At 41.4% G+C, this 10,994-nt stretch overlaps 1 protein-coding gene across 5 annotated transcripts in view; it reads left to right on the top strand.

Moving 5' to 3' along the window:
* TIAM1 (TIAM Rac1 associated GEF 1) overlaps positions 1 to 10,994 on the top strand; it is a 212,283-nt gene that overhangs the window by 112,770 nt on the left and 88,519 nt on the right. For all 5 annotated transcript variants that reach the window (XM_055086392.1, XM_055086391.1, XM_055086393.1 and 2 more), the window contains 3 exons: positions 1,516 to 1,701; positions 7,640 to 7,786; positions 10,155 to 10,229. In XM_055086392.1, the coding sequence (XP_054942367.1) occupies positions 1,516 to 1,701; positions 7,640 to 7,786; positions 10,155 to 10,229 (408 nt within the window). The remainder of the gene's footprint in view (positions 1 to 1,515; positions 1,702 to 7,639; positions 7,787 to 10,154; positions 10,230 to 10,994) is intronic.

The raw sequence follows: 10,994 nt of genomic DNA, 5'->3' as shown, positions 1-10,994 counted from the left end.
TCCCACATGCCGCGGAGCGGCTGGGCCCGTGAGCCATGGCCGCTGAGCCTGCGCGTCCGGAGCCTGTGCTCCGCAACGGGAGAGGCCACAGCAGTGAGAGGCCCGCGTACCACAAAAAAATAAAAATAAATAAATTAAAAAGTCAGTGATAGCCACCTAGTAACACTTTGAAACTTTGCCTAATATGTTGGGAAATAATTATGTGAATAAATACTATTTAAATAATTGACCAGCATGTGATCTTTCATATTTCTCGCTGTCTATTCTTTCCCTCTATTACCCAGTACTGTATTTTTTTTAAACAGAGGTAAAATTCACATAACACAAAATTAACCACTTTAAAGCATACAGTTCAGTGGCATTTAGTACATTTACAATGTTGAGTAACCACAGCCTCTGTCTAGTTCCAAAACAGTGTCATCTGCCTCAAAAGGAAACCCATGCCTTTTAAGCTGTTGTTCCCCTCTGCCCTGGCATTCTGTCTCTATGGATTTACCAGTTTCGGATGTTTCATACAAATGCACTTGCACAATATGTGACCTTTTGTGTCTGACATCTTTCAGCTAGCATAATGTTTTGGAGATTGACCCACATTTCAGTATGTATACGTCATTCCTTTTATGGCTGAATATTATCCCATTGTATTTGTACACCACAGTTTGTTTACCCATTCATCTGTTGATAGACGTTTGGGCTGTTTCCATTATTTGACTGTGTGAACAGTGCTATGGATATGTATTTACACTAACACTGTATTTTAAGTTGAAGTAAAAAGGTAGATATCAACCATTAATCAATATCCACATCATAGCTAACATCTCTGAGCCTTCACTGTATGTCAGACCCTGGTCCCACTCTTATTCTTTCATTATCTTATTCAACCATCACATCAGCCTCAGGAGGTAGGTATTATTTTGCCATTTTGAAAAATGTGGAAATACCTTGGATATATCCTCTGGTTGGAACTATGGATTCCAGAGTCTGGGTCTACACCATCTAGTTTTCCACTGTCCCGCCCTGTACTCTCTACCACCCACCTCTTCCCAAAAGCTCTTGGCCTATTTGCCTCTGATTTTGAAATCACCTCGCTTTTCTTCTTCTCTGTCTTCCTGTGAAAAGCCACCTCTTGGTAAGTCATATAATTCTCCAGTGCTGGAAATCCTCCATTTTTTTTACGTCTTCTCTCTTGGGTTTGTGGGTCCAGAGCCTGGAGCTAATGGACCTGTCATGGCCGCAAATGTGAAATCTATGATGGGAGGGAAGAGAGCAACTAGGGATATCTCTTCTATTTATCATACTGAATTTATGGCTGTAGATGTTTGCAGAAAGGCATGTAAGCTATGGAAACAATAACACTTGACCTATTACCTAAGAAATTTAGGGTACCTGGTATTTACCCCTTAGGACTAAAACGAATACCTTTATAACAGAAATTTGTAACATTTGTGTGGGATAAAATTAACATTTGTTTTCCCTCTTCCTCCCCACTCTTTTCCCATATTTTCACTGCTGTAGATCTTTGTTTGGGAGCAGAATCTTGAACAGTTCCAAATGGACCTGTTTCGCTACCGCTGTTATTTAGCCAGCCTCCAAGGTGGGGAGCTGCCCAACCCTAAAAGGCTACTTGCCTTTGCAAGCCGTCCAACGAAAGTGGCAATGGGCCGCCTTGGAATCTTTTCTGTATCATCTTTTCATGCGCTGGTGAGTAGAAGCTAATGTATTTTTGAAAAATATTCATCTTGACTATTAATACTGAGCCCGACTTGACAAGAGTCTCTGAAGTAGTTTTCTAGTTTACTGTTCTGTGTGGATTTCTGATATGTCCTCCCTCAGTCACGGATGCAAATCTTCACTTGAATCTATTCTGACATTTATTACTTAAGCCTCTCTTGATGGGCCCTTAATTATTGTGCAAAGAATATGAAAGGTATTACCTTAAGAGAGCGTTGCATGTGGTGCTTATGGATAACTCATGTCATTTTTAGGCAGTGTCATGTTTTTAACCCCAATACATGCTTTTTATATTTACCTCATGGAAATGGTAAGTGGAAAGCTTGTTCTCTCATACGTAAATGTGTTTTTTCTCTCTCTCACTTGCCCACGTGAAAACACATACACCATATATTGAACATAGATCTCTTTGGAAATCTTCCTTTTCTCTTTATTTTTTTACCATGGTTTTGGTGACCATAAATACCTGATGCATTTGAAGAAGGCCATGACCTTCTGGGTTTATCAGCCCAACATATGTAGTTGCTTGGGGAAGAGAATTTTCATATGACCTCCAGAGCGGCAGGTTGTGTCATTGTATGTTTGCAATCTGTAATTTCATGTACTTGCTAAATTGCGAACAGCGTTATGTACTTTGGGCCCCCTTCTTCTCAAAAATTGCTACGGGAGTAACATGGTTTTAGCCCATCCAAATCAACACCCACTTAAAATGTACTGCACCTTAGCACATTTGCTGTGAAATTAAATGTTAAGTCCTAGGTTCCAGAAACCGCCTTGAAGAACCTTAGCTGTGCTGCTCTTGGCTTGCCGTGTCAGCTGTACCCTTCAATTGAATTCAGAGCTGTAATTCAGTCAGAGCCGTTTGTATTCTTTATAAATAGATTAGCGTCATCATTCAGATAATTAGGGTAGATTTACATTTTTAAAGAAGTCTTAAACAAATTTCTGGAGTTATTAAAACTGGCATCCTGATTTGTTCTACTAATTACAGCTCAGCTCTTGGTCTCCCTGGCTACCACCTCTCCATATAGCTATTAAGTCCTGTTTTTTAGTAGGGATGGATCAAAGTGCTGTGATGAATAAATCTGGCAAACAGTTTTCAGTTTATGGCTCTCGGTCTGTTTCTGTGAGACCTGGATATCCACTTTGTAACTTAGCCAAATCTCAGTTTGCCTGTTCTGCAAAAATATTGGGATAAAAATTCTTGTTTACCACACTGTGAGAATGTTGTGAATTGAGGGAGCTTTTTTATTAAGGAAGCTTTTGATACCCATGATGTGGCATCAGTATTAATACTAAATCCCAAGCTATCCAGAAGGCTCTTTCCTTCTCCTGGGCTTGGTAGACTTTGGAGAAAATAATTTTGCTGTCTACCTAAAACTTCTGTGCCTTTATTATTTTCTTCAAAGCCATTGGAGCTAACCTCTCAGAGACCGGGAAGTAGAAGCCACTGAATTACCCTTCCATAATTTATCTCCAGACCTTCTAATTTCCTCTATCTCAGTATCTGTGATTTGCATGTACTTTTCTATTGATGGGCAGGCTATTAAAATCTGACCAGCAGACGATGGGGGTGGGAGGGTTAGTAACTCTTTTAGGTTTATTTGGTCAGTGATTTTGAAGGAGAATATTTAATTCCATATGTGCCACTCTCTGTTCCTTGGTTTTTTTTTTTTTTTTTTGCTAGCTGCAGCAGTGACATGGTTCTGGGTGTGTATATGTCCTTGCAAACTTCTCTTTTCCATGAGAGGTTTCAGTCAGACAGAACAAGTTAAGCAAGCCTGTTGGGTATCTCTCTTCCTGTTTGTTGCTGTCTCGTATAGAAGATCCTGATCCTGGGCAGGGAATTTTTACTGTCTGATTTATTGGATACTTATTTTTTCCTTCTCTCCTTGTCATTTGACCCCAGAGAATTTTTTTCTCCTTGGGGTTGAAACATTCTTCAATTTAGCCTTTGTCCAGACTTTTTTTTTTCTTCTGTTAAGTGGGGAGCATGGGAGGAGGAGGTGTGAGGGCAACAGGGCTAGAGGAGGAGATTTGAGCTCCACTTTAAGTACCGTTCACCAGGAGGGCTTCCCATCATGCTCAGTGATTTTCAGTAATTAACTGAAGGGTCCCCGCTGTACTCTTTGAAAGAAAGTTATCATTGTTCTTGTTTGCACAGATGAGCAGAATGATAGAGTAATCAGGTTCCGGCCACAAAGAGAGGCATTGTCTGGGCCAAGATCATTGAGAAACGCTTGAGCTCTTGTCCAGCAGTTCCTTTACCAGCTTTTTTTGTTGTTGTTGGTACGCGGGCCTCTCACTGCTGTGGCCTCTCCCGTTGCGGAGCTCTGGACGCGCAGGGTCAGCGGCCATGGCCCACGGGCCCAGCCGCTCCGCGGCACGTGGGATCTTCCCGGACTGGGGCACGAACCCGCGTCCCCTGCATCGGCAGGCGGACTCTCAACCACTGCGCCACCAGGGAAGCCCTTTCCAGCTTTTTTTTCCTTTTCTTCTAAATCCCTTTGCTCATTTTGAGTCATTATTGTCTTGGGAGCAGCAGTAACTTTTGCAGTTTTCATGGCCCCCAACAGTTTAGAGTAGTCACTGTAAGAACCTTAAATAAACAGTCCATTTGTTCAATAAACAGTCCATTTGTTCAACAGACTAAACTAACTGGTCAGCTGGTAACTGAGAGTATTTATGGTTGTTTGCATTTCTCTTCTGGACTGTGTTTTTCTAACATTATACACGAAAGAGTTACTGCTTAATTGTTGTGACTGTGGTATGTAGGATCTCTGCTTCTGCTTTTCCGTGTTTGTTTATTTATTCATTCAGTCAACAAATAAATGTGAGTGCCTGGCATATGTCAGTTACTGTCCTCTGATTAGGGTTTTAGCAGCGAACGACTCCAGAGTTCTTGTCCTATTGGAGCCTGTATTCTTGTGGGAGAGATGATAATAAAGAAGTAAACCATCAGGCAAACACAAGAAGTTCAGATATTGATGTGTGCTATGACACACACACACACACACACACACACACAGTCAACCCTTTGTTTCCACGGGTTCTGCATCTGGGGATTCAACTAACCATGGATTGAAAATATTCAAAGAAATAAATTACAAGAAGTTCCAAAAAGCAAAACTTGAATTTGCCCAACTATTTACATAACATTTACATTGTCCTTACAACTATTTACATAGATTTACATAGTATTAGGTATTATAAGTAATCTAGAGATGATTTAAAGTACACAGGATATTGTTATGTAGGTTATATGTAAATGCTGTGCCATTTTATATAAGGAACTTGAGGATGGGAGGATTTTGGTATCTTCGGGGGTCCTGGAACCAATTCCCCATGGATACTGAGGGACAAATGTGTGTGTGTGTTTGGGTATGTGTGTGTATCTGCCTACATGTATGTGTATCTATTTATAAATATGAGACCACATGTATATTTTTTTCTAGACTTTTTAGCTTTAATACCATTTATACAGTGGTTCTTAGCATCATTTTGTGACGATAAGCTTAACTGACATTGACATAGTTATGTGAGCATCTGTGTATGTCAGCACATTATCATTTATTCCTTTTACAACCTTTGTTTACCTTTAGCTTAGAAAGTGATGAAAATGAAGAGGAGAAAATGATTAAGTATTTAACATAAACATGTGCCCTTTGTTGATTTTGTTCCCTACAACACCTTGAGTGTAATAGTGGGTTAGAACTCTTTCTGGGAGCGCTTTCCCACCACTTTCTTGAGTACCACATTTTCACATACCCTGATCTGGGTTTTCTTATGTGCTAAGCTGAGAAAATACAAGACCTCTCAGCTCCCTCCTCTTTTTTGTTTGGGACCAAAACTTTCCCCCTAATACCCCCGTAGAGAAACTGTTTTGATTCCTGGTTTTGATAGACGTGGGGGGTCTTTGCCAGTCTACTCATGGGGCTTCCAGGATGTTTACCCCGTCAATATGAAAACCCCAGAAGGGTGTGCCTTGTAACCAGCATGCTGACTGCGGGCAGGGGGGTCCCCTGTGTTACCCAACAGTATTCATCCCTGAGAATGCTACCTATTGGCAGCCATCACATTGGGAGTTGACCGTGTGGGAACCTATGACAAGTAGGTTCCGAGATACATACCTCCAGCGACAAAGAGCAGACGGGGAAGTTTCAAGTCCAACTCGCTGTACCTTCTGACACTCCCTCTTTTGAAAGGAGAGCCCATGGGTGGCCTATTGAGACCTCCTAGCAGAAGTTCCCGGGACTTTGCTTACAACCTGTAGTATAAAGTTCAAGCCTGAAGGATTGCCTGGGAAGACTCTGTGGGGTCCTTATAGACATCCTGCATATGCCTGAGGGGTGATCACAGTGGCAGATTTAGAGTTGGTATGTTCTCTTCTGCAATATTGAACTATTTGTCTGGGTCACTGGTACCTTGCAAATATCTCAACAGAGTTTAGCTTCCTTTTAAAAAAAAAATACAATTTTTTTTCCCGGAGTTAAAATTTGTTTTAATAAAAGATGCATACCGTATTTTAAGTGAAAATGACAGAATTGCCAAATACGTTTAGTACATTCCCATTTTTGTAAAAAGATTATATAGATATTTGCTTGGAGATAAAGTCTGGAAGGATGTAAGCAAAAAATTAATAGTGGTAGTTTTCATGTTTTGGGGGAAGGAGGAAAGTGAAGGATAATGGAAAACCCCCTCCTTTCGAGGACCATTTCTGGATATTACAAATACAGTAAGTCCCCTACATACAAGCGACTTCTGTTCCAAGAGTGCGTTCGGAAGTCCAATTTGTTCAGAAGTCCAACAAAGTTAGCCTAGGTACCCAACTAACACGATTGGCTGTGTAGCACTGTACAGTAATAGGTTTATAATACTTTTCACACAAATAATACAAATAAAACAAACACAAAAAATAAAGAAAACATTTGTAATCTTACAGTACAGTACCTTGAAAAGTACAGTAGTACAGTCCAACAGCTGGCATCCAGGGGCTGGCATCGAGTGCACAGGCAAGAAGAGTTACTGACTGGAGGAGGCAGGGGAGGTGGGAGATGGTAGAGCTGAAGGGTCGTCAGCCATAGGAGATGGAGGGCAAGCTGCGATGTCACTCACGCCTGACGTTGATGGCACAGGTTCTGGTTCCTCGCTGGAACCAGATGCACGTTCACATCTTTGAAAGTTCGCAACTTGAAGGTTCATATCCAGGGGACTTAGCGTAACCGTTCTACTTCCCCTTGACCAGAACTTCATCACAAGCCCATGCCCTGCTACAAGGAAAATAAGTCCACTTCGGGCAGCCAGATGCTCAGCTATATTTGGGGTTTCTCTGACTAAGGCAGAAGGGACATTGATATTGGGGGACAGCTATCACTTGCCTAATAAGGAAAGTGATTTTACGTAATTCTGAGAAAACTAAATAGAAGAGATTGGTAAATTTAGATTCAATATGGAATCACAGGAACCAAAATGTGCTGTCTTCACTATTTTTGCTGACACTCAGCCATCATTTTTTGTTAGAGTGAAGAAACAACTCTGTACCATTTGGAGAGAATCTCAAGAAAGTATGGTTAGTTTAACTTGATGCTGGAGTTCAGGAATGTGACTAGAAGGATATCTAATTCTTGGAAACCTAGCACACATTCTATTACTATTTTACGTATTTTTACTGATGTTTTCAGACAGTGATTGAGTTTGCCAACCTTTCGTTTATGTTTTGAATCTAGGAAGGGCCCTCAAAGTCCCTATATGTGTAAGTCATGGATGAAATGCTTTGGGTGGTGGGGTCAGGGTTGGCTGGCATGAGGGGGAAGGGGCTTTTGGAGCGTGGGACTTAGAGGGGGGCTCGGGGAACAGGTGAGTGGCCTTGACACATCTCTTGTTGATGTCCCCTCTTGCCGTTCCTCAGGTGGCCGCTCGCACTGGTGAAACTGGAGTCAGAAGACGTACTCAGGCCATGTCCAGATCTGCCAGCAAGAGAAGGAGCAGGTTTTCTTCTCTTTGGGGTCTGGACACTACCTCCAAAAAGAAGCAGGGACGCCCAAGCATCAATCAGGTAGGTTCCAGGGTGGATGAGAAAGCAAGCGTAGATTGCTTCCACGGACGCCTCACCCTGGGGTGTGCATGTGTGTGCATTGTTCCTTGATTGATACTGAGTGTTATATCACATCAACTAGCTGACGCAAAGAAGTTAGTTGTGCTAGAGGCTTTAAATAGATAACGCATAGCCATAACATTGAACTCTGCTGTTAGTCTATCCCCAAGCTCCAGTCTCCCACCTGCAACCTGTCCAAACCCTGGGTAGTTACAGACGTACTGAAAGTGCACTGCTTCCTGAGTTTTCAGAAGGAAAGCAGGGCTTGATGATGAAGCCAGGTGGGCACCTGAGCAGCCTTTTCAGCTGCCTCTGGCACTGGATCAAAGGCAGCCTCCAGGGAAATCTGATTGTTTCTTTGCCCTTGACTTTTGGGGGTTGACATTAAATGGGCAGTTCTTCTGCCTACTTACATCAGGAGCCAGGAGTCTGAGAGTGCTCACTCACCACTGTGACTCCCTTCTACTACCCAGGTGCCAGGGCTTGAAGGGGACCTACCTCAGTGCATCATGAATGGCACCACCTGGGGTGCTGCATCATTGGGCCTCTGATAACCAAATGCTCTGGCCTCATTACTTTGACTTTTTTACTAGCTAAGTCCACTTTCCTGCTGGAGTTACTTCTGGGAAACTCTCTTTCCATTGTCATTGTCATCTGCCTTCTTTGGCTTTGAAAAACAAGTGGCTCCAGAGCTGCTTCAGATTTTAAGGACTGGAAGAACATAGGTATTTGTCTTTCAGGAGAAGGAGAGTGTCCAATCCATGAGCTTTAGAGGCACTGAGCATTTTGAGGTACTTTGAGTACTGACTTAGGATTGCCAGTTTGACCTATTCACTCTGAGCCTGTAGGCAAAGTGGGAAGTCCATCGACTGACTCAATAAAAAAGATCTCATTATTTGTTCGACCAGTTCAGCCATTAGTTAACTTAAGAACTGACATTTAAAAAATAAATTAATCGTGAAAGCTGACGTACTACGTCCTTAGCTGACCACCACACTCATTGTTTCCACCTGGAGTGTCTGGACCCTTGGTGGAACTTGCAGGGGACCAGATGAGCCAATGGGAAGAGCCTGAGCAGTCATACAGTTCGTTCTTTGGTCTTTGGGGAGAGTAGAGCATCATCAAGTTTGCTACCTGGGGTTTTGCTTCTGTGTAAATCCGAAGAAGAAGCTGTTTGGAGGAAAGTCAACATTTCATCGGAAAAATCGCACAAGAGACTTGATGGCTCTTGATTAAACCTGCAAAAGGGTGGCATTAACAATCAGCATTTTCCCCCTTGTTTCAGGAGGTGGTGGTGTCATTTTGTGTGCATCATTTGGCATTGCAGGTGACTCAGAACAACACTGTAAATATATGTCAGTGTTCACAGCTGGAAGTTTGGGTTGAATTTCTCTTCTATTCAAAGCCTTAGTTCATTTGTGTGCTTCTACTTTATGGTTGCCCACTTAGGTTACAGTCCATTGCTGCTGAAACATATGCCTGAATTTAAATGAATCCAAGAGAATGTTTTAACTTTTTCTTTTAATCAAAGGACCATGTAATGTCTTACAAACAATTCTTGTTATTCTCTCTTACAGTAAGAGTTTAAAAAAACCTCTTACTTAGCCGTAAGTATACCAATAAAAAGTTACTTGTTAATTTAGTACTTTGAAATGGATAAAAATTGTATGTTTCTATATATCTCATTTGCATTGGGGCAAAGACTTTTTCTTAACCATGTATATCGTACCAACCGTACACAATCGGTTGACAGCAAATATATGAGATTTTCCCATGTGTTTAGGTTTTGACTACCTAGTGGCATTGGTACCCTGATGTGATTTTAGTCATATCTTTAAGTTAGCAGGATTCATTAAATTTCAAAGGATAGACAAGTTTCTATTTTTTAAATAAGAAACTTTTCCTTGGTGTTAAGTTAATATAATTATAAACATATGTTCTCAGGTTCTGAGGTAAAAAGTAAACTAATTATTATTGATAAATTTCTGATTAGGTATGTGATGCTGTAGCTGAAATTCTTCACTGTGAATGAATCTGGTTCATTGCATTTGCAAGTTTATTTTCTTTAAATTTAGATGAATTATCCAGATCTAAAGCCAATTTTAAAAAATTGTCCAAGACGTGGGACGTGATCTGTTATAGATAGAGGGATGTTTTTCATGGTCTTTTAGCTAGTAAATTATTTTACCTACTTCAGGATTTGATGTAAGAGTATCTGAAACTTCTGTAATGTTTTCTAACAGTCAGGCCTGTTTTCCAGCCCCCTTCTCATGCTTCATTTGCCCTTTTGCCCAAATTTCTTTTTAAGATGATACTTTTGTGTATGCAGGTGTTCGGTGAGGGAACTGAGGCTGTAAAGAAATCTTTAGAGGGAATATTTGATGACACTGTTCCAGATGGCAAGGTAAAAATAAACACATGTTCCTTTTCTAAAAGTACCACAAATACATCAACATTACACAATGCAGTGGTTCCTTGGGATCCTAAAATTAAGTATACTCAGTATTAAAAACTGAAATGATCGGTCCTTTAAAATTATGTAACAGGTCGAGAAGAGATGGAAAACTCGATAACAGTAAGAATATTCTCCTGCTGACATAACATTTTCAATAATTATCATTTGAATGTTGAAGTTTCCATCTAGAATATAAGAGGAAATTGGGGGTACTGGGTAGCAGAATATTTTATGCCATTGTTAATTCCTGTCATATACAACTTTCTTCTCAAGAGTGAGTTCTTACTGCCCTCCCTCTCTACCCACACATGCTGCTTTTTTGCTTCAATTAATTTCAAAGAACTATTCTGATAGTATGTTCTTTAAAAAAAAAAATGGGGCTTCCCTGGTGGCGCAGTGGTTGAGAGTCCGCCTGCCGATGCAGGGGACACGGGTTCGTGCCCCGGTCCGGGAGGATCCCACATGCCGCGGAGCGTCTGGGCCCGTGAGCCATGGCTGCTGGGCCTGCGCGTCCGGAGCCTGTGCTCCGCAACGGGAGAGGCCACGACAGTGAGAGGCCCGCGTACCGCAAAAAAAAAAAAAAAAAAAAAAATGCCTTTGCCTCCCAAGACAAGGATTCGATTAAAGATCCCCAGACTTGATTCAACCCTGTGCTTGGATTTAAAAGGGTCTTTCAAACTGCTGATCGAAAACCCATAAAGAATATTGATTTTT

The sequence above is a fragment of the Physeter macrocephalus genome, chromosome 8 (genome assembly GCF_002837175.3).
Source record: "Physeter macrocephalus isolate SW-GA chromosome 8, ASM283717v5, whole genome shotgun sequence".
NCBI classification, from domain to species: domain Eukaryota; kingdom Metazoa; phylum Chordata; class Mammalia; order Artiodactyla; family Physeteridae; genus Physeter; species Physeter macrocephalus.
The sequence above is the reverse complement of the archived record's forward strand: the minus strand, read 5'-3'. Positions and strand labels throughout refer to the sequence as shown.